General features: G+C 41.6%; 2 protein-coding genes across 2 annotated transcripts; one reads left to right on the forward strand and one right to left on the reverse strand.

Annotated features, from left to right (window-relative positions):
* Nucleotides 1-1,866: 1,866 nt before the first annotated feature.
* LOC124273955 lies at nt 1,867-20,266 on the reverse strand. The gene is made up of 5 exons (XM_046709300.1): nt 20,079-20,266; nt 12,623-12,812; nt 7,824-7,963; nt 5,161-5,278; nt 1,867-3,091 (listed from the first exon to the last, which is right to left on the reverse strand). Exons 1-5 carry the CDS (start codon nt 20,113-20,115, stop codon nt 2,902-2,904), a joined length of 675 nt encoding a protein of 224 aa, XP_046565256.1. The 5' UTR covers nt 20,116-20,266; the 3' UTR covers nt 1,867-2,901.
* A 3,464-nt stretch (nt 20,267-23,730) lies between these two features.
* LOC124273956 (protein transport protein Sec61 subunit beta-like) lies at nt 23,731-25,954 on the forward strand. Its single transcript, XM_046709301.1, has 4 exons — nt 23,731-23,803; nt 24,420-24,508; nt 24,857-24,952; nt 25,562-25,954. Exons 1-4 carry the CDS (start codon nt 23,795-23,797, stop codon nt 25,647-25,649), a joined length of 282 nt encoding a protein of 93 aa, XP_046565257.1. The 5' UTR covers nt 23,731-23,794; the 3' UTR covers nt 25,650-25,954.
* Nucleotides 25,955-27,842: the final 1,888 nt, after the last annotated feature.

Here is a 27,842-nt window from a genome sequence, read left to right on the forward strand (position 1 = left end):
TGTGTAGGCAGTAATATAACGTTACGATGTACCTGTGTAGGCAGTAATATAACGCTACGATGTACCTGTGTAGGCAGTAATATAACGCTACGATACGAGGCATATAACGTTACGATACCTGTGTAGGCAGTAATATAACGCTACGATGTACCTGTGTAGGCAGTAATATAACGTTACGATGTACCTGTGTAGACAGTAATATAACGCTACGATGCACCTGTGAGTAATATAACCTACGATGCACCTGTGACAGTAATATAACGCTACGATGCACCTGTGTAGGCAGTAATATAACGCTACGATGCACCTGTGTAGGCAGTAATATAACGTTACGATGTACCTGTGTAGGCAGTAATATAACGCTACGATGCACCTGTGTACCTGTGCAGCAGTAATATAACGCTACGATGTACCTGTGTAGGCAGTAATATAACGCTACGATGCACCTGTGTAGGCAGTAATATAACGTTACGATGCACCTGTGTAGACAGTAATATAACGCTACGATGCACCTGTGTAGGCAGTAATATAACGTTACGATGCACCTGTGTAGGCAGTAATATAACGCTACGATGCACCTGTGTAGGCAGTAATATAACGTTACGATGCACCTGTGTAGGCAGTAATATAACGTTACGATGTACCTGTGTAGGCAGTAATATAACGTTACGATGCACCTGTGTAGGCAGTAATATAACGCTACGATGCACCTGTGTAGGCAGTAATATAACGCTACGATGCACCTGTGTAGGCAGTAATATAACGTTACGATGCACCTGTGTAGGCAGTAATATAACGTTACGATGTACCTGTTACGATGCTACCTGTTATATGTACCTGCAGTAGGCAGTATAACGTTACGATGCACCTGTGTAGTAATACAGTAATATAACGCTACGATGACCTGTGTGCACCGATGTGTAGGCAGTAATATAACCTTACGATGCACCTGTGTAGGCAGTTATATAACGTTACGATGCACCTGTGTAGGCAGTAATATAAGGTATAACGATGTACCTGTAATATGTAGATGCACCTGTGTAGGCAGTAATATAACGCTACGATGCACCTGTGTAGACAGTAATATAACGTTACGATGTACCTGTGTAGACAGTAATATAACACTACGATGTACCTGTGTAGACAGTAATATAACGCTACGATGCACCTGTGTAGGCAGTAATATAACGTTACGATGCACCTGTGTAGGCAGTAATATAACGTTACGATGCACCTGTGTAGACAGTAATATAACGTTACGATGCACCTGTGTAGACAGTAATATAACGTTACGATGCACCTGTGTAGACAGTAATATAACCTTACGATGCACCTGTGTAGACAGTAGTATAACGTTACGATGCACCTGTGCCTAACCTGATTGGTCTGACACTGGTGGCACCGAGGATGTTATAAGAGAAGATCCTGTCCAAACCTGTTGACATTTTCCAACTGATCTAAAAATCGACGATTACACGTTTATTGTATTCTGTATTTACACACTGGCTTTCCTCCGGAATGGAGAAGAAAAATGTCTCCAATTGCGTCACTCTTAGAATACGCTTTCCTGAAAACAGTATGCCCTTAATATGTCGTTAAATGTGAGTATGACGGTCACGTGACCGTCCTCCATTTCTGTGTAAACGTCATTTACAAAAAACACTTAACTCACTGTTTTTCATTAGTTGAAATTTTGCAATGAATATTTTAGTATTCTATAGCGTTAAACTACTTCTTATAGTTGTGTAAGTTCAGCAAAACGAGGCAGTTCACAGTTCATACTGTCGACGACTTTCAGGGCGCTTATGATGTAACGCTAGTGCTACAATGTCATGACGCCATGGAGACAAATAATGTACACGATAATTACTTTAAAGTTTTTTATTTACAAAGTACAGTGGTAGAAAAATAGTGATCCGAGAGTGTAATTTCACAACATACATACATGATGACGGGGGTCACAAGGACTGTTACGGGATTATGGGAGGAGGGTTGTGGAGTGGCTGTCATAGGAAGGGCTTGCATGTGGGTTGAAGGAAGGTGTCACAGGAGAGGGTCACGGGGTCACGGGAGAGGGTCATGGGGTCACAGGAGAGGGTCATGGGTCACAGGAAAGGTCATGGGGTCAAGAGAGGGTCATGGGTCACAGGAGAGGGTCATGGGTCACAGGAAAGGTCATGGTGTCACAGGGTGTTACGGCGCGATGGTGATTTTAGCATAGTCGAGTGTGGGGTGTTTTAGATAATATTGTAATGACAGTAGCTGATGACATGATGTTAGCAGCTGATGACATGATGTTATTAGATGATGACATGATGTTAGCAGCTGATGACATGATGTTATTAGCTGATGACATGATGTTAGTAGCTGATGACATGATGTTATTAGATGATGACATGATGTTAGCAGCTGATGACATGATGTTATTAGATGATGACATGATGTTAGCAGCTGATGACATGATGTTATTAGATGATGACATGATGTTAGCAGCTGATGGTGCTAGAAGCTGATGAGGTGATGATAGAAGCTGATGTCACTTAAAACTGTAGTTTATGCACAGACAAAGATGTGGAGGAACTGACTGCTTCAAAGGCTGATGCGTTCTAATGTTCTTATACTGGCTAGGGTCACACCACAAGTTTATTACCAACTTATTGTCACATTGCCTAATGAAACTGAAGCCGACTGACTGCAACTGGAGTAGGGTTCTTTTCTCTGTAATGTGCTGTGGTGTAACACACATGCCGCCTGCAGGTCCGGGAATCGCCCCGAGCACAAGCCATCAAGTGGCCATTCTTCCATTCATTAGAAGTATTCACTGAACATCATCTTCTCGCATAGTCTACCAATTACACAACTCTGCTTTGAAAAGGCCACATGTTGTGTATCATCAAGGCTTTATAACAACATTTCGAACAACGCCTTACACGTTGTTATTGCAAGAGTCAGCACTACCGCGGTGACCTTGACCGCCCCACTGCAGGCACGTGGCGCGAGGTAGGTCATAGCCTTTCTGTAGATCTTGAGCGGAATGACGCCACACGGTCGGAAGGTTGTTGCCACACACGTCGAGGCGTAGGAATACAATCTGTAAACAAGTTAGAGCTTCACTGGTCATCTGATCACTTTGATGCAGATAATTCGTTACAAACAAAACGCGTTGTGAAGCCTCTTTTTCAGTAAATCAAGAAATACATCCACGTTGGGGTTTTTCGGGTTTTTTATTTGCTATGAAGATTCTTTCATTCTCCCGCCACTCGTACAGCTCCGGATATCCCCGGACTCTCCGGACATCTCCGTAAATCAATCACTTGGGGTGACCAGAGTCAGTGGGTAATATGGGAGGGTGAATATTCTTTAAAGCTGCGTGAGCAATTTTGCAGCTTTTCACAGCAAGATATGTCCTCAGTTTCATCGTATGTTAAAATGCACAACAAAAGTAACGTTGAAAATCTGTATAATCTCGGTCAAATATACTAATCAGAAAAGAAACATCAGTTTGGATTTTTCCTTCGCAGAAACGGATAACTGTAAACCTATTTAATATTTTGACTGTATATTTTTGACAACTTTACCTGAACAAAGACATTCCTTCCCAAACTCAGAGAACCCAGGAAATGGTCTCAAAAACGCAACCTGATCTCGGAGATGGTACGATGTTCTCCATGTTTTACATGCAACTCATGCTGCACGTGCTGTTCACAAGGACCAGCCCTATAAAATGCACCCCAAACCTGGTTGAAACATTCACATTACAAAGACAGCAGGATGCCGCGACTCACGACAGCTCAGAGGAACCAGGCGCTATTAAGACTTGAAGCTGGCCACACTACACACGCCGTTGCCAATCACTTCCAGGTCAACGTTCGGACCATCTACAGGCTGCAGCAACGTTTCCAGGCCACCAACACCACAAATGATCGCCCCCGTACTGGCAGACCAAGGGTGACCACAAGACGACAAGACCGCCATGTTGTGCGACAGCATGTACAGAATCCCTTCATGCAGGCATCCGAAACAGCACGCCAGACAGTGGGAACACACAGAAGACCAATCAGTACTGATACAGTACGCCGACGTCTTAACAGCGGGAACCTCTATTGCCGTAGACCTTACCGTGGAGCTATCCTCACGTCTCGTCATCGGCGTGAACGCCTACAGTTTGCCCTACAACACCAAAACTGGCGATACAGGGAATGGAGAACTGTTCTGTTCACAGATGAGAGTCGGTACTGCGTATCAATTGCAGATGGCAGAAGCATCATGGTATGGGGTGGAATAGGCCTGAACCAGAGAGTGGGTCCTGTGGTGTTCCAGAACCTTGGTCCAGGGAGAGGAGGCGTCATCACAGCGGTGCGCTACATCGACCAAGCTCACAGACCCCATGTCATACCACATTTCGCACGTCACCGGACCAACATTTTCCAGCATGATAACGCCCGGGCACATACTGCCAGAGCTACACGGGACTTCCTACAGCAGAACGGTGTCAACATTATGCAGTGGCCAGCCCTTAGTCCTGATTTAAAACCAATTGAACATCATTGGGGTGAAATTCAGAGGAGACAGAATAATGTCATACCAAGGCTGAACATAGCCGATTTATTGCGCCAGGCCTTTCTCAGAATATGGCTCCAGGTGCCAATGGCCTTCATCAATCGACTGGTGCACTCCATGCATAGACGCTGTGCTGCAGTTATTGCCGCTCGTGGTGATTACACTAGATACTGAAGTGAAGGGTCTGAATGGACTGCAAACTGTTATTTACCAGGAACACTGTAGGAGCTAGATACTTTTCAAATTTTGTTGGGTCACTGGGTCAGTTTATTTTAGGAGTTTGCTGGGACTATTTCCGTTACTGTTTGGCGTTGGAGGGAAATTTTTATTATATTTCAGGACTTCACTTGAACTATTTTAGTTGAATATATGGCGTCACTGTGGCCACGTTAGCTCTTACTGTGTTTGTCTGAAGTGTGGCTGTCTGAAGTGTGGCTGTCTGAAGTGTGACTGTCTGAAGTGTGGCTGTCTGAAGTGGTGTCTGAAGTGTGTGGCTGTGTCTGAAGTGTGGACTGTCTGAAAGTGTGGCTGTCTGAAGTGTGACTGTCTGAAGTGTGGCTGTCTGAAGTGTGGCTGTCTGAAGTGTGACTGTATACTGACTTGCACGTGTTCTCCTTCACCGAGTTATCCGCGAGCTGGGCGGGGTTGTCGAAGCCCCTACTCAGCAGACACTCCCCCATGTTAAGCATGTAGTCTCTCAGACACTGGTCGTTCAGATCTGAAACATCACAGTTACGTTAGTCACACCACCGTCACAGATCTGCCTAGTCTGCACCACATCACAGCAACATCACAGTTACGTTAGTCACACCGCCGTCACAGGTCTGCTAACCCCCTTAACATCCATTACCTTGCTAACCCCCTTAACCTCCCTTATACCCCTTAACATCCCTTTATACCCTTAATATCATTACCTCTACCTCATAACCCCTTAACCTCCCTTTATACCCTTAACATCCCTTTACCCTGCCCTAACACCCCTTACCTTGCTAACGGTTAACCTCCCTTATACCCTTAACATCCATTAACCTCGCTAACCCCCTTAACCCTTACCCCTTATACCCTTAACATCCATTACCTCACTAACCCCTTAACCTTCCTTAACCTCCCTTATACCCTTAACATCCATTACCTCGCTAACCCCCTTAACCTCCCCCTTATACCCTTAACATCCTTAACCCCCATAACCCCATTAACCTCCCTTTAACCCCCTTTACCCTCCCTTATACCCTTAACATCCATTACCTCACTAACCCCTTAACCTCCCCTTATACCCCCTTAACATCCCTTATACTCTTAACCCCCCTTAACCCTCCTTATACCATCCTTAACATCCATTACCTCACTAACCCCTCTTAACCTCCCTTTATACCCTTAACATCCCTTATACCCTTTAAACATCCATTACCTCACTAACCCCTTAACCTCCCTTATACCCTTAAACATCCCCATATAACCTCCCTTAACACCCATAACATCCATTACCTCACTAACCCCCTTAACCTCCCTTATACCCTTAACATCCATTACCTCACTAAACCCCTTAACCTCCCCTTATACCCTTAACATCCATTACCCTCACTAACCCCTTAACCTAACCTCCCCTTAACCTTATACCCCTTAACATCCATTACCTCACTAACCCCCTTAACCTCCCTTATACCCTTAACATCCATTACCTCACTAACCCCTTAACCTCCCTTATACCCTTAACATCCATTACCTCACTAACCCCCTTAACCTCCCTTATACCCTTAACATCCATTACCTCGCTAACCCCCATAACCTCCCTTTAATATCCCTTTAACATCCCTTACCTCGCTAACCTTGATTTAACCTCCCTTAACCCCCTTAACATCACTTACCTCGCTAACCCCCTTAACCTCCCTTATACCCTTAACATCCATTACCTCGCTAACCCCCATAACCTCCCTTATACCCTTAACATCCATTACCTCACTAACCCCTTAACCCCCTTATACCCTTAACATCCCTTTTACCTCGCTAACCTGACCCTTTAACCTCCCTTATACCCTTAACATCCATTACCTCACTTACCCCCTTAACCTCCCCCTTATACTCTTACCTCTTACCCCCTACCCCTCCATTACCCCCTTACCCTCCATTACCTTGCTAACCCCTTAACATCCTTAACATCCATTACCTCACTATCCCCCTTTAACATCCCTTTTACCCCTTAACCTCCCCCTTACCTCACTATCCCCTTTAACCTCCCCTTTTACCTCATCCTTTTACCTCACTATCCCCCTTAACATCCCCTTTATCCCCTCACTATCACCCCTTTAACATCCCTTACCTCACTATCCCCTTAACATCCCTTTTTACCTCACTATCCCCTTAACATCCCTAACGTCCCCTCACCATCCCCCTTAACATCCCTTTCACTATCCCCTTTTTTACCTCATTATCCCTTTAACATCCCTTACCTCACTATCCCCCTTTAACATCCCTTACCTCATTATCCCCTTAACATCCCTTACCTCACTATCCCCTTTAACATCCCTTTTACCTCACTAACCCCTTTAACATCCCTTACCCCCCCTTAACATCCCTTTACCCCCTTAACATCCCATACCCCCTTAACATCCCTTTACCCCTTAACATCCCTTTTACCTCACTATCCCCTTAACATCCCTTATCCCTTAACCTCCCTTACCCATTCAACATCCCTTACCCCCTTAACATCCCTTACCTCACTATCCCCTTAACATCCCTTACCTCACTATCCCCTTAACATCCCTTACCTCACTATCCCCTTAACATCCCTTACCTCACTATCCCCTTAACATCCCTTACCCGTTAACATCCCTTACCCCTTAACATCCCATACCCCCTTAACATCCTTTACCCCTTCAACATCCCTTACCCCTTAATCCCCCTTACCCCCTTAACATCCCTAACCCCCCTATCCCCTTAACATGCCTTACCTCACATACTCCGATGATTTCCTGTTCACGTTTGTCGACATTTTACTGGTCGGTAAAATAGTAATGAAAACAAAGGGTGGTAATTTGCTTTGTTTTGTGTGTTTGTTATTGCGGTCGCCTTTTACGACAAACATTGGTTGCTGAAGACCCATTGTAACCATTGCGAAGGCACGAAGGGGTGGGTGGATCCAGGTGTTGATGTAGGATTACCGTTGTGGATATGCAGGAACATGTCAGACATCAGTTTACAGAAATATGTTTCAAGGTGGCTTTTGACCTGGATCTACTCCCATCTACGTCAGCCAAGTGACTCACCAAACAGGTTCGTGCACAAGTACCGGACGGCTTCCGCCAGGTTGTACTGGTCAGGCAGCAGGCTCTTGTACTCGTCAGCCAGACACTCGTCTATCACATTGTGTTTACACGTCAGCTGGGTCGTGTACTGGTCCAGTTGACTGAAACATGTACCCGTACCCGTTAGTACTCTGGCAACCTACTGAAACATGTATACGTACCCGTTAGTACCCTGGCAACCTACTGAAACATGTTTGCATACCCGTTAGTACTCTGACAACCTACTGAAACATGTATGCATACCCGTTAGTACTCTGACAACCTACTGAAACATGTACCCGTACCCGTTAGTACTCTGACAACCTACTGAAACATGTATGCATACCCGTTAGTACTCTGACAACCTACTGAAACATGTATGCATACCCGTTAGTACTCTGACAACCTACTGAAACATGTACCCGTACCCGTTAGTACTCTGGCAACCTACTGAAACATGTATACGTACCCGTTAGTACTCTGGCAACCTACTGAAACATGTATGCGTACCCGTTAGTACTCTGACAACCTACTGAAACATGTATACGTACCCGTTAGTACTCTGGCAACCTACTGAAACATGTATACGTACCCGTTAGTACTCTGACAACCTACTGAAACATGTATACGTACCCGTTAGTACTCTGGCAACCTACTGAAACATGTACCCGTACCCGTTAGTACTCTGACAACCTACTGAAACATGTATACGTACCCGTTAGTACTCTGGCAACCTACTGAAACATGTATACGTACCCGTTAGTACTCTGGCAACCTACTGAAACATGTATACGTACCCGTTAGTACTCTGGCAACCTACTGAAACATGTATACGTACCCGTTAGTACTCTGGCAACCTACTGAAACATGTATACGTACCCGTTAGTACCCTGGCAACCTACTGAAACATGTATGCATACCCGTTAGTACTCTGACAACCTACTGAAACATGTATACGTACCCGTTAGTACTCTGACAACCTACTGAAACATGTATGCATACCCGTTAGTACTCTGACAACCTACTGAAACATGTACCCGTACCCGTTAGTACTCTGACAACCTACTGAAACATGTATACGTACCCGTTAGTACTCTGGCAGCCTACTGAAACATGTATACGTACCCGTTAGTACTCTGGCAACCTACTGAAACATGTATACGTACCCGTTAGTACTCTGGCAACCTACTGAAACATGTATGCATACCCGTTAGTACTCTGACAACCTACTGAAACATGTATACGTACCCGTTAGTACTCTGACAACCTACTGAAACATGTATACGTACCCGTTAGTACTCTGGCAACCTACTGAAACATGTATACGTACCCGTTAGTACTCTGACAACCTACTGAAACATGTATGCATACCCGTTAGTACTCTGACAACCTACTGAAACATGTATACGTACCCGTTAGTACTCTGGCAACCTACTGAAACATGTATACGTACCCGTTAGTACTCTGACAACCTACTGAAACATGTATGCGTACCCGTTAGTACTCTGGCAACCTACTGAAACATGTATACGTACCCGTTAGTACTCTGACAACCTACTGAAACATGTATACGTACCCGTTAGTACTCTGGCAACCTACTGAAACATGTATACGTACCCGTTAGTACTCTGACAACCTACTGAAACATGTATGCATACCCGTTAGTACTCTGACAACCTACTGAAACATGTACCCGTACCCGTTAGTACTCTGACAACCTACTGAAACATGTATACGTACCCGTTAGTACTCTGGCAACCTACTGAAACATGTATACGTACCCGTTAGTACTCTGACAACCTACTGAAACATGTATGCGTACCCGTTAGTACTCTGACAACCTACTGAAATATGTATGCATACCCGTTAGTACCCTGGCAACCTACTGAAACATGTATGCGTACCCGTTAGTACCCTGGCAACCTACTGAAACATGTATGCATACCCGTTAGTACTCTGACAACCTACTGAAACATGTATACGTACCCGTTAGTACTCTGGCAACCTACTGAAACATGTATACGTACCCGTTAGTACCCTGGCAACCTACTGAAACATGTATGCGTACCCGTTAGTACCCTGGCAACCTACTGAAACATGTATGCGTACCCGTTAGTACCCTGGCAACCTACTGAAACATGTATACGTACCCGTTAGTACCCTGGCAACCTACTGAAACATGTATGCGTACCCGTTAGTACTCTGACAACCTACTGAAACATGTATGCATACCCGTTAGTACCCTGGCAACCTACTGAAACATGTATGCGTACCCGTTAGTACCCTGGCAACCTACTACAACATGCACCACTGCTCCATATCATTCCGGGCGGGTTACTGAAACATTTATTTCTTTTCACAATTATTTATTCTTTCAACCAGTTTTACAGTTGATGGGCCCCAACAAGCAGGATAGAGATCAAGTCAAGTTTGGTTATACAGAACATGTAACAATGACGATACAAATTTAATCAGTCTTTGAATAGGGTGTGACATGTCGATCAGAATTTGTAAGCGTCGATTATGGTTAACATAGCTGCACATTTGGTTAAATATTGAGTTAGCTTTTGTTGCATGATAATAGTTTTGAAAAGGATGAGGATCACATTAATTGGATCGATATTCTTACGACAGAATCCAAGAACAATGCGCTGTCTTGTGAAGTTCAAATGGCTACTGAAAGATGTAACTCTCCCGTCCTCTAACCTACCTTGGTCCTGGACCTGAATTATACTCGTGGAATATCTTCAAGTAATATATGCTGTTCCTATTATTAAAATACACATATAGAATCAACAGGAAGAGGTGAGGTGAAGTGAAATTGGGTTTAACGTCGTGCTTGAGAATATTTCGTTCATATGACGACGTGCATGCGTGTGTATGTGTATGTGCGGCTTTTTGTACTAGCCCAGACTTAAGCTGGTTGTGTAGTGCTAGCACACTGAGATACCATGCCACAGTGAAGCATGAATACTCCACTCAGACACATTATACTCCGAGCCGACCAGTCCTTGTTTTACCCATTAATGCCGAGCGCCAGGCAGGGACCAACAAGTACCATATTTTAACGTCTTTTAGTATGACGCGGTCGGGGATCGAACCCGCGACCTTCCGCTCTCCGGGCGGACGCTCTAACCACTACACCACGGAGGCGGTACAACAGGAAGAGAGTCATGTGTTGTGAAATGATATATACTGAGTCAAAAAAGAAACTTCACATTCTTTCTTCAGGGCACTATAAAAGAACAAGAGATGGTAAGATGGTTAAATTGTTATTATTTCATTGCTGAGATCTGTGTGATGTACTCGATACACTGACAGTGCCATAATAAGTTCCATTAGGCTACACCGCCGTTCCAAAACATGGGTATACAGAATGTCAAGTCACAAGAATATAAATGCGAAATTTCTCAGTTCAATATTGTGTATGGCCGCCCCGCGCATTCACCACTGCCAAACACCGTCTCCTCATCGACTGCCTGATGCTTGTGAACATGTGGTTGGGGATTCTGCGCCATTGCTCTTGCAAGGCAGCGCCAAGTTCCTGCAAATTCTGAGGTTGGTTCCTAAGACCACAAAGCCTTCTCCCAAGTGCATCCCAAACGTGCTCTATTGGATTAAGGTTAGGGGACCTCGATGGCCAGTCCATGACGTTGATTCCAGCGTTTTGAAGGAAATTTCGTGTCAACATCGCGGTATGCGGCCGAGCATTATCATGCTGGAACTGTAGACCTGGGCCATGAGCCGCCATGAAAGGAACGAGTTCAGGGGTGAGCACCTGGTCGCGGTAAGCAGCAGCTGTGAGGTTTCCACGGATGACCAGAAGTCGGGAACGGTTGTTCCCACAGAAAGCACCCCACACCATGCAACTTCCGCCCCCGAATCGGTCGACTTCCTGTACACAACATTGGGCATACCGTTCACGACGTCGTCTCCAGACTCTATGCCTGCCGTCCGCGAATCTGAGGGTAAACCTGGATTCATCGCTAAAGACGACTCGATTCCAGTCTCTGGGTCCATCGGAGGTGACGTTGGGCCCACAGCAGACGTTGACGTTGATGAAACGGCGTCAATATTGGCCCACGATATGGACGTCGAGAATGGTGATTGGCAGCCCGCAACCGATTTCGAATGGTCTGTGAGGACAGTCGACCTCTAAACATCTCAGCCCTGGTTCGTGTAGCCGGCAGAAATCTGTCACGTAGGTGACGTAGGACGATTTGACGGTCTTCTGCTCGTGACGTCACACGTGGACGACCCGACCTTGGGCGATCAGAAGTGGTGCCAGTTTGTTGTAGACGACCTTGCAAGTCATACACAGTACGACGGCTGCATCCCATTGCTCTTGCAACGTCAATAACTGATCTTCCCGCTTGCAACATGCCAACGGCACGTTCACGTTGCACATTTGACAATCGTGGCATTTCAAGTACCGTTAGAACTGTGGTTTAAAAGTGTTTTTTCAATTCTTGAGGCCAAATCAAACACGTGCATATGAAGAAAACTTCGATGCGAAGATCACGTGATCGACTGCACGTGCAAAACCTGATTTGGCACTAACGTCATTTGCACGACGAATGGATGGGTTTGAGTGGGTTTTGCTAACGTTTTTCTAGAGTCGAAAGATAGGGATCCCATTTCGGATACATAGATGTATCATCAGAGACAAATTATTCATTATTTTTCAAATTACATTTTGTGAAGTTTCTTTTTTGACTCAGTATATTTCATAGTCTGTATGCTAGTCTGTAGCTAATACGTGATGTAGAATATCAAATCACCTGCACGTGGCTTGTGTGGCGGAAACAAATAATTCCTCGTAATCGACGAAGCCTGTTGACCTGGACGCTGCCGACGACGTCTTGAGGATGTCCACCTGAAGGTTGCTCTTCCTGCAGTTAGTCAGGCTGTCTGACAGCTCAATGTGTTTACACTGTAGCAGGTTCTCCACGTCATCAGTGCTACAGACCGCTGGAGAACAACAAACACGTTTACCAGCACAGAGGACAGGACAACAAACACGTTTACCAGCACAGACGACAGCAAACACGTTTACCAGCACAGAGGACAGCAAACACGTTTACCAGCACAGAGGACAGAGGACAACAAACACGTTTACCAGCACAGACGACAACAAACACGTTTACCAGCACAGAGGACAGGACAACAAACACGTTTACCAGCACAGAGGACAACAAACACGTTTACCAGCACAGAGGACAACAAACACGTTTACCAGCACAGAAGACAGCAAACACGTTTACCAGCACAGACCACTGGAGGACAACAAACACGTTTACCAGCACAGAAGACAACAAACACGTTTACCAGCACAGAGGACAGAGGACAACAAACACGTTTACCAGCACAGAGGACAACAAACACGTTTACCAGCACAGAGGACAGGAGGACAGCAAACACGTTTACCAGCACAGAGGACAGGACAACAAACACGTTTACCAGCACAGAGGACGTTTACCAGCACAGAGGACACAACAAACACGTTTACCAGCACAGAGGACAACAAACACGTTTACCAGCACAGAGGACAACAAACACGTTTACCAGCACAGAAGACAACAAACACGTTTACCAGCACAGACCACTGGAGGACAACAAACACGTTTACCAGCACAGAAGACAACAAACACGTTTACCAGCACAGAGGACAACAAACACGTTTACCAGCACAGACCGCTGGAGAACAACAAACACGTTTACCAGCACAGAGGACTGGAGGACAACAAACACGTTTACCAGCACACAGGACAACAAACACGTTTACCACTGGAGGACAACAAACACGTTTACCAGCACAGAGGACTGGAGGACAACAAACACGTTTACCAGCAAAGGACGACTGTAGGGCAACAAACACGTTTACCAGCACAGAGGACAACAAACACGTTTACCAGCACAGAGGACTGGAGGACCACAAACACGTTTACCAGCACAGAAGACAACAAACACGTTACCAGCACAGAGGACCACAAACACGTTTACCAGCACAGAGGACAAAAACACGTTTACCAGCACAGAAGACAACAAACATGTTTACCAGCACAGAGGACTGGAGGACAACAAAGACGTTTACCAGCACAGGTGACTGGAGGACAACAAACACAGAGGTCAGGAAACATGTTTACCAGCACAGAGGATTGGAGGACCACAAACACGTTTACCAACACAGAGGACAACAAACACGTTTACCAGCACAGAGGACAACAAACACGTTTACCAGCACAGAGGACAACAAACACGTTTACCAGCACAGAGGACTGGAGGACAACAAACACGTTTACCAGCACAGGACGACTGTAGTGCAACAAACACGTTTAGCAGCACAGAGGAAAAAAACACGTTTATCAGCACAGAGGACAACAAACACGTTTACCAGCACAGAGGACAGAAAACACGTTTACCAGCACAGAGGACAACAAACACGTTTACCAGCACAGCCACTGGTGGACAGCAAACATGTTTACCAGACAGAAAACTGGAGGACAACAAACATGTTTACCAGCTCAGACTACTGGAGGACAGGATATGGAAGGGCGATATGGAAGAAGAATCCAGTAACCACCTACCCGTCTGGTACACACAGACGATACCAACAAGCTCAGGACCACTGTATACAGCAAACCAACTCACGTATCAAATACAGAACTCGTGAGTGATCTCATATGTATATATTCCATAAAGATTTCCTATATTTTTATGTATATTTGACAAACATATATTGGGTCACTAGTAGGTGGCTAACTCTCTGTTTGACACAGCGTAGGTCGCTAGTTATAACATATATTTGAGTTAGGGACAGGAGATGAGGGTAGGTCTGACGCGTTCACTGGGTTGGCCTGACAGGTATATATCTAGCAGACAGGCTACATAAGGAGTTGTGAGAAACTTTTGACATTGCATCCAAACCCATAATATCTGAAGTAATAAGTGATACTAGTCTAAGAAGTGACCACTTCGGGCGTTCCTCTTACATCAAGCTGAGAGGCCGTGCTATAACTGAAACACTGCTCAATGCCGCGCCACTGATAGATTGTACCATGTAATGAAGGCCGTGTGTAAAACTGAGAGATTGTTCCATGTAATGAAGGCCATGCGTAAAACTGAGAGATTGTTCCATGTAATGAAGGCCATGTGTAAAACTGAGAGATTGTTCCATGTAATGAAGGCCATGTGTAAAACTGAGAGATTGTTCCATGTAATGAAGGCCATGTGTAAAACTGAGAGATTGTTCCATGTAATGAAGGCCATGTGTAAAACTGAGAGATTGTTCCATGTAATGAAGGCCATGCGTAAAACTGAGAGATTGTTCCATGTAATGAAGTCAATGTGTAAAACTGAGAGATTGTTCCATGTAATGAAGGCCATGTGTAAAACTGAGAGATTGTTCCATGTAATGAAGGCCATGTGTAAAACTGAGAGATTGTTCCATGTAATGAAGGCCATGTGTAAAACTGAGAGATTGTTCCATGTAATGAAGGCCATGTGTAAAACTGAGAGATTGTTCCATGTAATGAAGGCCATGTGTAAAACTGAGAGATTGTTCCATGTAATGAAGGCCATGCGTAAAACTGAGAGATTGTTCCATGTAATGAAGGCCATGTGTAAAACTGAGAGATTGTTCCATGTAATGAAGGCATGTGTAAAACTGAGATTGTTCCATGTAATGAAGGCCATGTGTAAAACTGAGAGATTGTTCCATGTAATGAAGGCCATGTGTAAAACTGAGAGATTGTTCCATGTAATGAAGGCCATGTGTAAAACTGAGAGATTGTTCCATGTAATGAAGGCCAGGTGAAATGTGTAAAACTGAGATTGTTCCATGTAATGAAGGCCATGTGTAAAACTGAGAGATTGTTCCATGTAATGAAGGCCATGTGTAAAACTGAGAGATTGTTCCATGTAATGAAGGCCATGTGTAAAACTGAGAGATTGTTCCATGTAATGAAGGCCATGTGTAAAACTGAGAGATTGTTCCATGTAATGAAGGCCATGTGTAAAACTGAGAGATTGTTCCATGTAATGAAGGCCATGTGTAAAACTGAGAGATTGTTCCATGTAATGAAGGCCATGTGTAAAACTGAGAGATTGTTCCATGTAATGAAGGCCATGTGTAAAACTGAGAGATTGTTCCATGTAATGAAGGCCATGTAAAACTGAGAGATTGTTCCATGTAATGAAGGCCATGTGTAAAACTGAGAGATTGTTCCATGAGAGATTGTTCCATGTAATGAAGGCCATGTGCCAAAACTGAGAGATTGTTCCATGTAATGAAGTCAATGTGTAAAACTGAGAGATTGTTCCATGTAATGAAGGCCAATGTGTAAAACTGAGAGATTGTTCCATGTAATGAATGTAAAACTGAAGATTGTTCCATGTAATGTGTAAAACTGAGAGATTGTTCCATGTTCCATGTAATGAAGGCCATGTGTAAAACTGAGAGATTGTTCCATGTAATGAAGGCATGTGTAAAACTGAGAGATTGTTCCATGTAATGAAGGCCATGTGTAAAACTGAGAGATTGTTCCATGTAATGAAGGCCATGTGTAAAACTGAGAGATTGTTCCATGTAATGAAGGCATGTAAAACTGAAGATTGTTCCATGTAATGAAGGCCATGTGTAAAACTGAGATTGATGTAATGAAGGCCATGTGTGTAAAACTGAGAGATTGTTCCATGTAATGAAGGCCATGTGTAAAACTGAGAGATTGTTCCATGTAATGAAGGCCATGTGTAAAACTGAGAGATTGTTCCATGTGATGAAGTCAATGTGTAAAACTGAGAGAATGTTCCATGTAATGAAGTGAATGTGTAAAACTGAGAGATTGTTCCATGTGATGAAGTCAATGTGTAAAACTGAGAGATTGTTCCATGTAATGAAGGCCATGTGTAAAACTGAGAGATTGTTCCATGTAATGAAGGCCATGTGTAAAACTGAGAGATTGTTCCATGTAATGAAGGCATGTGTAAAACTGAGAGATTGTTCCATGTGATGAAGTCAATGTGTAAAACTGAGAGATTGTTCCATGTGATGAAGTCAATGTGTAAAACTGAGAGATTGTTCCATGTAATGAAGGCCATGTGTAAAACTGATAGATTGTTCCATGTAATGAAGGCCATGTGTAAAACTGAGAGGATTGTTCCATGTAATGAAGGCCATGTGTAAAACTGAGAGATTGTTCCATGTAATGAAGTCAATGTGTAAAACTGAGAGATTGTTCCATGTGATGAAGTCCATGTGTAAAACTGAGAGAGATTGTTCCATGTAATGAAGGCCATGTGTAAAACTGAGATTGTTCCATGTAATGAAGCCAATGTGTAAAACTGAGAGATTGTTCCATGTAATGAAGGCCATGTGTAAAACTGAGAGATTGTACCATGTAATGAAGTCAATGTGTAAAACTGAGAGATTGTTCCATGTGATGAAGTCAATGTGTAAAACTGAGAGATTGTTCCATGTAATGAAGGCCATGTGTAAAACTGAGAGATTGTTCCATGTAATGAAGTCAATGTGTAAAACTGAGAGATTGTTCCATGTAATGAAGGCCATGTGTAAAACTGAGAGATTGTTCCATGTAATGAAGGCCATGTGTAAAACTGAGAGATTGTTCCATGTAATGAAGTCAATGTGTAAACTGAGAGATTGTTCCATGTAATGAAGGCCATGTGTAAAACTGAGAGATTGTTCCATGTAATGAAGGCCATGTGTAAAACTGAGAGATTGTTCCATGTGATGAAGTCAATGTGTAAAACTGAGAGATTGTTCCATGTAATGAAGGCCATGCGTAAAACTGAGAGATTGTTCCATGTAATGAAGTCAATGTGTAAAACTGAGAGATTGTTCCATGTAATGAAGGCCATGTGTAAAACTGAGAGATTGTTCCATGTAATGAAGTCAATGTGTAAAACTGAGAGATTGTTCCATGTAATGAAGTCAATGTGTAAAACTGAGAGATTGTTCCATGTAATGAAGTCAATGTGTAAAACTGAGAGATTGTTCCATGTAATGAAGTCAATGTGTAAAACTGAGAGATTGTTCCATGTAATGAAGTCAATGTGTAAAACTGAGAGATTGCACCATGTAATGAAGTCAATGTGTAAAACTGAGAGATTGTTCCATGTAATGAAGTCAATGTGTAAAACTGAGAGATTGTTCCATGTAATGAAGGCCAGTGTAAAACTGAGAGATTGTACCATGTAATGAAGTCAATGTGTAAAACTGAGAGATTGTTCCATGTAATGAAGTCAATGTGTAAAACTGAGAGATTGTTCCATGTAATGAAGTCAATGTGTAAAACTGAGAGATTGTTCCATGTAATGAAGTCAATGTGTAAAACTGAGAGATTGTTCCATGTAATGAAGTCAATGTGTAAAACTGAGAGATTGTACCATGTAATGAAGTCAATGTGTAAACCTTAGAGATTGTACCATGTAATGAAGTCAATGTGTAAAACTGATAGACTGCACCATGTAATGAAGTCAATGTGTAAACTGAGAGATTGTACCATGTAATGAAGTTAATGTAAAACTGAAGGCAATGTGTAGAAACATGTAATGAAGTCAATGTGTAAAACTGAACGATTGTACCATGTAATGAAGGCCATGTGTAAAACTGAGAGATTGTACCATGTCATGAAGTCAATGTGTAAAACTGAGAGATTGTTCCATGCAAAGAAGTAAATGTGTAAACCTGAGAGATTGTACCATGCAAAGAAGTTAATGTGTTAAACTGAGAGATTGTTCCATGTGATGAAGTCAATGTGTAAAACAGCGATTGTACCATGTGATGAAGTCAATGTGTAAAACTGAGAAATTGTTCCATGCCACGAAGTAAATGTGTAAAACTGCGAGATTGTTCCATGCAACGAAGTAAATGTGTAAAACTGAGAGATTGTACCATGTAATGAAGTCAATGTGTTAAACTGAGAGATTGTACCATGTCATGAAGTCAATGTGTAAAACAGAATTTGTTCCATGCGACGAAGTAAATGTGTAAAACTGCGAGATTGTTCCATGCAACGAAGTAAATGTGTAAAACTGAGCGATTGTACCATGTGATGAAGTCAATGTGTAAAACTGAGAGATTGTTCGATGTGATGAAGTCAATGTGTAAAACTGAGAGATTGTACCATGTGATGAAGTCAATGTGTTAAACTGAGAAATTGTTCCATGTAATGAAGTCAGTGTGTAAAACTGAGCGATTGTACCATGTGATGAAGTCAATGTGTAAAACTGAGCGATTGTTCCATGTGATGAAGTCAATGTGTAAAACTGAGAAATTGTTCCATGTAATGAAGTCAATGTGTTAAACTGAGAAATTGTTCCATGTAATGAAGTCAATGTGTAAAACTGAGAGATTGTTCCATGAAAAGAAGTAAATGTGTAAACCTGAGAGATTGTACCATGCAAAGAAGTTAACGTGTTAAACTGAGAGATTGTTCCATGTGATGAAGTCAATGTGTAAAACAGCGATTGTACCATGTGATGAAGTCAATGTGTAAAACTGAGAAATTGTTCCATGCCACGAAGTAAATGTGTAAAACTGCGAGATTGTTCCATGCAACGAAGTCAATGTGTAAAACTGAGAGATTGTTCCATGTAATGAAGTCAATGTGTTAAACTGAGAGATTGTACCATGTGATGAAGTCAATGTGTAAAACAGAATTTGTTCCATGCGACGAAGTAAATGTGTAAAACTGCGAGATTGTTCCATGCAACGAAGTAAATGTGTAAAACTGAGCGATTGTACCGTGTGATGAAGTCAATGTGTAAAACTGAGAGATTGTTCGATGTGATGAAGTCAATGTGTAAAACTGAGAAATTGTTCCATGTAATGAAGTCAATGTGTTAAACTGAGAAATTGTTCCATGTAATGAAGTCAATGTGTTAAACTGCGAAATTGTTCCATGTAATGAAGTCAATGTGTTAAACTGAGAAATTGTTCCATGTAATGAAGTCAATGTGTTAAACTGAGAAATTGTTCCATGTAATTGTTGTCTTGTCTGCTTAAGGAAGACAATAAGAAACTGTAAACATACAACAGACAGTCAACAAACAGACAAACAAACTGGTGTATGAACGGCATAAGTCAACCTGTACTGGAAGTTGGCCCTGTATCCAGTACCACTGTAAAACGCTGCTCGGATAACGACAGTTGTGATGGTGCAAAACAGGAATATGATGGACTAACACAAAATGGTTGATATGACGTCAACTTACTTGCTAAAAGAAATATCAAATAAACTGATTTCTCCATCAGTGTGTCGTGTCAGTCAACCCCGGCCGAATGTCACCCTAGTTGTCGATCTGTCCATGTACAATCATCAACAAACGAAACACACAACGAGTCACAATCACAATGGCGGAAGTCTTGTGCTCTGACTATTACTATCCAGATTGGCGTGGTTGCTCCGGGTAGAGTGTTATCTAGGCCGGTATTTTGGTCACAGGCCTCAGATATGATAAGATAATCGTTTACCGTATTTACCACCATTGTCGCGTATAAGGTAACCATTTGCAAAGTTTTAGTGCTTTGTCTGACCAAATACCTTTGCTTATTAAAAAGTAATAAGACATGAGAGCTTTCAATATTTGATAGCAGATCATGCGACACCTGCCGTTGTGATTTTGCGAATTTATTCCATTGGTAAACACATTAATAAAATTATATGATTTTCGAACATGCTATAACCCACGTGACACTTTACTGCCTTGTGCAGACAGCCTCCGACATAACGAAGAATCACACTGAGTTTTGCGTTATAACCTTAACTGTGTTTTCGTTTAAACAATAAAACTCATCGCAAACACACAAACACATTCATGATCGCCAGCTCTTTGTTGTATCCGACATCGTGATAGACGGGTCTTTATGTTGAAACAATCCATCTGTCTTTATCTCGACAGAATCCAAAACCGTTAGAAAAGCAAAAATTGGAACTGTCGAATTAATAAATAAATTTGTTACACGGCGTTGTTAACGATTTCATAGGACTCATTTTGTTTCACAACAGCTTTACTATCGTGGCCTTTATCTTTCGAGGTTATACTGGTTCTCAGTGTCACGTGACGCCACTAACTGAAACAGCTGTAATACAAGCAGTACCTAGCATGCTCTGTTATACGGTGCATTAAATCTACATATTTATGAAAATGATCCTGGGCCATTCGATACCATAGATACCACAATCTCAATAACTGAAAACATTCAGGCAGGTATTACAGCCAGGATTAAAATACTGGATGGTGATATAGTACACTCGATAAAGTATGGGGTTTACAAAAACTTTAAAAAGGAACTTCCTTAAGTAGTTTTATATTCTTCCTGTGGCGTCAGACGTGTTTAATCCCAGCCGGAGTAAAGTCTGCATTTTCGTCTACGATGTGATGACTGAAGGATGTGAAATACTGAATACTGAAAATGTCTGTTATATACAGACCCTGAAGCAAATATAATCAAGAAAGCCCACGCAAGTCTAGATTTCCACAGCTTCGGGGTCTCTGAAAATGAAGAAATCTCTGGGCTCCTTTCTATTGTATTGATAATTTTAATTCATTTTTTTATTTTCTGTAAAATATGTTCATTACAGAGACTAGCTGTTAGTGTACTGTGAGACGACGAAATATGATGACAGTCTGGAGGGCAGATTCTGTGTTCAGCTGATGTCGCATCCTGATGGCGTGATATTGTGACTGCAGTAAAGCTGACTACCGGAATGTGACTGCAATATATAGTTGACTACCTGAGTGTGACTGCAATATAGCTGACACGGTGGCACCAGTCAGTTCTCATTTCACAACACAGAGCATTTTTCCACGCCCATATATGAGGCCATGACGTCGTTGGCGCGAGTCTACCTTTCAGTGTCAGGATATGTACATAGTGTTATATTTTACTGCCGCTTCGTTATCCAAGACAAATTTTATGGATAGCAACTTCTATACAAGCGCAAGGGAAGAAGGAGATATAATTAAGTATGTACAAACAATGCAGTGAGATGAAAGAGAAGAATACAATGATAGGGTATGTTTTTACAATAAGAACAAGAGTATGTTTTCACAGCAGAGTGGTTTGAGAGTCTATGATTTCTTGGTGATACACCAGGCGTTAGGGAGGTAAACCCCTTGATCCCTGTTGATCTCGGGTACTTATCTTCTTATTAATTGATTGATTCAAGAAGTTACTGATGGATTTCAGTGTGTTGCCAGTTGATGGACTGATTTGGATTTTTGACAATGAGTTCTGAAAGGGCAGATTTGAGATAAGATTTTTCAATTGATGCACTGTATATAATTTTTCATTCATTCCCTTCATACACCATGACCTGTATGATGAGTTAGATCTTTCACTCACAGCCCATCCGAGATGTGTAAGATCAGGGAGAATAGAAGCTGTAGATTATCCCTGGTAAGATTTAGAGATCTGGTGGATAACTGTGACACTATAGAAGATATATTAATGGACAACAACTTCTTTATTTAAAATATACACGGTGTGCGACGTTTCAATACAGATTTTTGTAGCGTTGTCAAGCAGAAGTGGTCCTAAAATATACACGGTACAAGAATCTGTATCGAAACGTCGTGTATTATATCTCCATGTTACACACGAAATAAAGAAGTTGTTATCCATAAAATTTGCTCTATATTGTATCCTCGAGATTATGTTTCATCTACAATGGATGGAGAAATCCAAAATGCCACTCAAAGATAGTTAACTGTGGCATTGGTAATTACTTCATCCGCGATTGTCCCGTGTATTATATCTCCATGTTATCATCATCTACAATGGATGGAGACATACCGAGATTATCCCGTGTATTATATCTCCATGTTATTATCATCTACAATGGATGGAGACATACCGAGATTATCCCGTGTATTATATCTCCATGTTATTATCATCTACAATGGATGGAGACATACCGAGATTATCCCGTGTATTATATCTCCATGTTATTATCATCTACAATGGATGGAGACATGTTTCATACACTGGAAAATCAACGTAGTGGTTTGGGACACATCCTTTCGAATGTCATAAGCAAATGTTGCTAAGATTAATTTTTGTCCATCAGCGAAAAGAGCAAGGAGCATTTTTCATTGCGGCATTTCTTGCTGTCTACACACATCAGTGCTGGCTTGTGAGGCCTTGTTTAATCCTAATAACTGTCACTTCAACTTTCATCCCCATGTGTATTCATTAAATGTGAAGTTAATCACGTCAAAGACCTTGCTGCAAGTGAAAGCTGCCCTCAGGGAGGAGATGCGTCACAGGCTGTAGGGGACCCTCCTTCCCAATACTGTTTATTGTTTAGTTGATGATGTCCTCGCATAATTAAAGGGTGAAAGAACGCCCACCCTGCGGGGGATCAGAAACCCATGGCACCTGTCTATCATTATGACGTAATGGAGGCTCTTAAACAGTATGTTTTATTTATCAGAAATAAATCATGTGTTTTGTTTGAATGATAGAAGTGGTAAGAATGGACAAAGTATAACACAAGATCAATCAGCAGAAGATGGAACTAAATCAATGTTTGATTCATCTTTCACAGTTTTGAAGTGGGAAGGAAAATTATAGGTATATCGGTAGAATTTTCAAATGACTCAAACAGTTTAAATGATATATCGTGTAAGTAGTTTACGATTTGTTTCTTTCAACGTATTTCTATGATCATCACAATTTTTAGTACAGAAATATTTTTATACCGTTGTCTTAGAACTTTACTCATAATTCCGATTTAAAATATGAGCTGGAACATTGACACAGGAAGGCATCACAAGAAACCGACCAGGATGTGCTCGAGGGCGTAATAAATTTCTAGCGGCTAGCTACTTGGGTATTTAAACGGGCACCTGTCCCTTACCTCCCTTATATATAGAGGACGCCACCAGTTTTGGTCAACGTCATCACAGCCTTTCACTCAAACAACATGGCACTTGTAAGTACAGCTGTTATATCTCGCCGAAAATAATGCAAGATTAATCTGGATTGTTATATTTCGAGCATGGATATTATTATTAATATATTGTGTATAATTTCCGGTATTTATTTATGTAGTCATACGGAAAATACGCGACTTAAATATCTAGAAAACAGGAGTGGAAATATGTTTCATCAGTGTTTGAATTTATTTACTTGGAGAAACTTGTCGAATTCATTTTAAAGTCTTAATATGTATCGAAAGAACAATTTAATTTCACTTACATTCTCGGAAATTTGACACATTGATTTCCTCGATTCTACAATATGTGAAGTTTACAATAACAATAATACGGTGTCATGTACGAGTTTTACTATGAACATGATGAACAGCATTATAGGAAATTAATCGGTTTTGTGTTTTCTGTTTGACAGCTGTATATCTAAGATTACAAGTTTTTGAGATTTTTCTTTCCTTAAGTGTGTTGTCACTTATCAATTTTCCATAAACTTTTAAAACTTTACATGACATAAAGAAAGATCCTTGTAAAAATTTAATAATAATTTAAATAAATCTATTTGTTTATTTGTGCTATTTTTTGTCGTTTTTGTTTATCTGGATTAATTTGTTTTAGCCATCAGCAAGTTCAACCAACGTCGGCGGCCGTGCCCCATCCAAATCAGTGTCCCCAAGGTCTGGAGGGGGATCTGCTGTCAGACAGAGGTAACCTTGTTTTCTTCTTCATCCTGAGATTGACAATAACATTTATTTTGTGAATGTCTTTTTACATTTGATGAAATCATCATTAATTTAACATGTTCATAATTGAGAATATAACCGGAGTCTGTAACTTGGACCAGTAGTCGGTATGATAGTTGTCTTTCATTACATTGACACTAAACGCCACAAAAAATCATGCTGATGACAGTTATAAGCTGTGATTGACACAGATTAAACATGGCTCTGGTATGTTTAGGGTTTAAAGTCTTGTTTATAAGTATGAAAGTGTTACGGTTACAGATGCATATGTGTCAGCTCCCCATTGTTTACTGAACTATCTTTCTGATCCAGGAAAAGCACCACAACATCGAGTGCCCCACGTAAGGCAGCCGGCAGCAGTGCGGGTATGTGGAGATTCTACACAGAGGACTCTCCTGGAATCAAGGTGTAAGTATTAACTGGAAGATATCTGAACCATGTCCTCAGTCACTTGGGTATAAGAGGTTTGAAATATTTTGACGTAAAGTGTCAATGTCACACTTGAAATATATTTCTTTTTCCTTAACAGTATTATTCATTGTTACGATTTATAGTATGTTTGGACAATGTTAAATATACACAAACTAAGATCACAGTGAATATCCCTAAACATGCTTCTACTGCTGTTCCAAGATTTTTCAGCCAGTTTTGAGAAAACATGATTAGGGTCATAAGTTAGTCAAGTGGATGGACTCTGTGTACATATCATGATTAATGGTAAATTCCTGCATGTGATGCCATTGGAAGTGTGGAACTCTATGTAATAACATAACTGAAAACATACAGAAAATAAATTTAACCTTGAAATCACAATCGTGTGAGATAGGATAAGTATTATGGATATACAATGTATTGTTAAAATTTTTAAAAGTTGTCCGATAGACACAACAAAGTAATAGTCGGCCACAGTTAAGTTTGTTATTAAAGCAGAAAGTGTTATTCTCTTAAAGCCCAGTGCATGGAAATGAGTCTGCTCTATCAAGCCAGCTCTGATTTATTATTGTTTTGTTGTTGCAGTGGTCCCGTTCCAGTCCTAGTCATGAGTCTGCTCTTCATTGCCTCCGTGTTTATGCTCCACATCTGGGGAAAATACACCCGTGCCTAGACCCTCACGACTCATAGCAACATTGACGGAGCTGTACATACATTCATGATTCAGTGAACTGAAGGCATTTTATCACAAACTGTTACTGTATGCCATTACAGCACCATATTTATCTGACTAAGAATACATGGATGTTGCTGAAGGCAACGTGTTCTTACTGTGGTAAATATGGTGTATGACGAATGTGTCATTCCAAAGACCAGTGTGAAAGTGGCTCAGGCATCTTAATGTTTTTGTTGAACTTTTCATCAAACAAGATGCTACTCTTATGGAAAAGTGTAAAAGAAATAAAGACGTAATTTATATGAGAATGTTCGATGCTATATTTTGCCAGTAGTATGGGGAAGGAGTACATTAACTCTAGTAGTGAAATATAAAACGATGGAGAAGCAGGATCCTTCTGTCAGTTCATGGTCCATGTGTGACTGATGTTTCAGATATTTGTGTACACTGCTATCTTCATGCGATGGACAAAGATAGTGTATACCAACATGTTAGGTATGGATAATGTTATTACTTATAAAATATTTGTTTCTGTTGCAAGAGAAACAAAATATAAAAAGGGCCAAATTTAAAATTTAGTGGTGCCATGTTGGATTTAGAATATCAGTTGGAGAAAATGAAGGAAACTCATTGTTTACCACAGAATCGAAATCATGGCCTACATTGCATGCTAATGCTGATTCGGACAATGTTTTCTTGTCTTCAGGCATTATCTGGGACACTGTATAAAACGGGTCAAATGAGTACAGCAGCTCTGGGTTCCTTTTCTTCATGTAACTTTTCTGTATTGTGTAAATCCTTGGTTTTGGTGTGTTTGAACATTTATAGTTTTAACGGACTGTGCTGTAGGATAGTTGAATGAGCACCGGACCAAAGAGGAGAAACTCGGTGATATAATCAAAGGAGACTTTGTGCAAAACATGGTACTTGTCAATATAGGGATAATTTTGATAGTTTGTTGTTTAATGCCACACCCAGTTGTATTCCAGTATTTATGGCAGATTTGTAAATAATAGAGCATGGACCAGACAATCCAGTGATCAACAACACGAGTATCAATCTAAATAATTGGGATACGACGTGTCGACCAAGTCGGTGAGCCTGACCACCTGATCCTGTCAGTTGTCTGTTACACGATGGGTTGCTGTAGGCCAACCCGGATCTTCACCTGTCTGATAGGGTTAAAACATGGACTGGTCAGTTTGCCGTTTTTGAGTAGGGTTTTCATGTTAACACTGCAACATGGTATCTCAAACCGCTTCAAAACTGATATTAGTCACTGATACAGTCCACTTTCCCAAACTTTGAGTTTGAAGAAATCTCCACTATCCTCTGCCAGTCATTGGTGGTGATTAACTGGTTCTACTGGTGACCTGATGGTTTTACTGTGACAGTTACTGACTTGTTTAACCGAGACGAAGCTGGAAGATTGTGGTTTGCAGTGTAAGTTGACAAACATGATGACTCGAATGATAACTGACACCTCACAAGGGAGAAGCAGCAGGCTGTGATGTGGACTGACCTTACACACAAGTGATGCACTTCCTGTTTATGGACAGGTTTCAGCACCGCTGAGGAGAACAAACCAACAGTTGTTGGCTCAAATCCTCAGGAAGGACTTTCTACATTTAACAACCACACTAGTGTCATTTGAGTGACAAGGTTCAGTTGTACTCTGGGAAACAGCAAGTGAGGCTGACGACTATGCGAAATAACAACCTGTGATAACTCAAGGTTAGTTTCTGTTCCTCATGGTTTGTGAATATCACACCTGGGTCGCCCAACTGGCGCGCTCAGGTTAGTATGTCATCCATTTATCGCATCTCAAATAGAAAATGTTCACATATATATACATGTACATGTGTTTACAAATGTATACAAACAATCATAGAGTTTCATAACAATTGCCAACTCTATCTGAATGCAGTATCGTCTATGACTCTGCTGAAGTAACTGATTTTGGTTGTTTATCCTGCACATTATATGTCTAAAACACTGTCAACAATGCAGGTGAAAGAGAATATATCTGTACAAGTTGTACTATACTGTGAAGAACCCACCTTGAGATAAACTGTCACTCTTCGCTACGTTTCTCAGTTGTATGCGATAGAGTGAAACAGTGGCCATTTCTGCCATGACAGGCAAGCCTAGGCTTCACAAATGGTTGGTACCCAAATGGGAATCAAACCA

This window comes from Haliotis rubra, unplaced genomic scaffold (genome assembly GCF_003918875.1).
Source record: "Haliotis rubra isolate DU_JTF1 unplaced genomic scaffold, ASM391887v1 Scf186, whole genome shotgun sequence".
NCBI lineage: Eukaryota > Metazoa > Mollusca > Gastropoda > Lepetellida > Haliotidae > Haliotis > Haliotis rubra.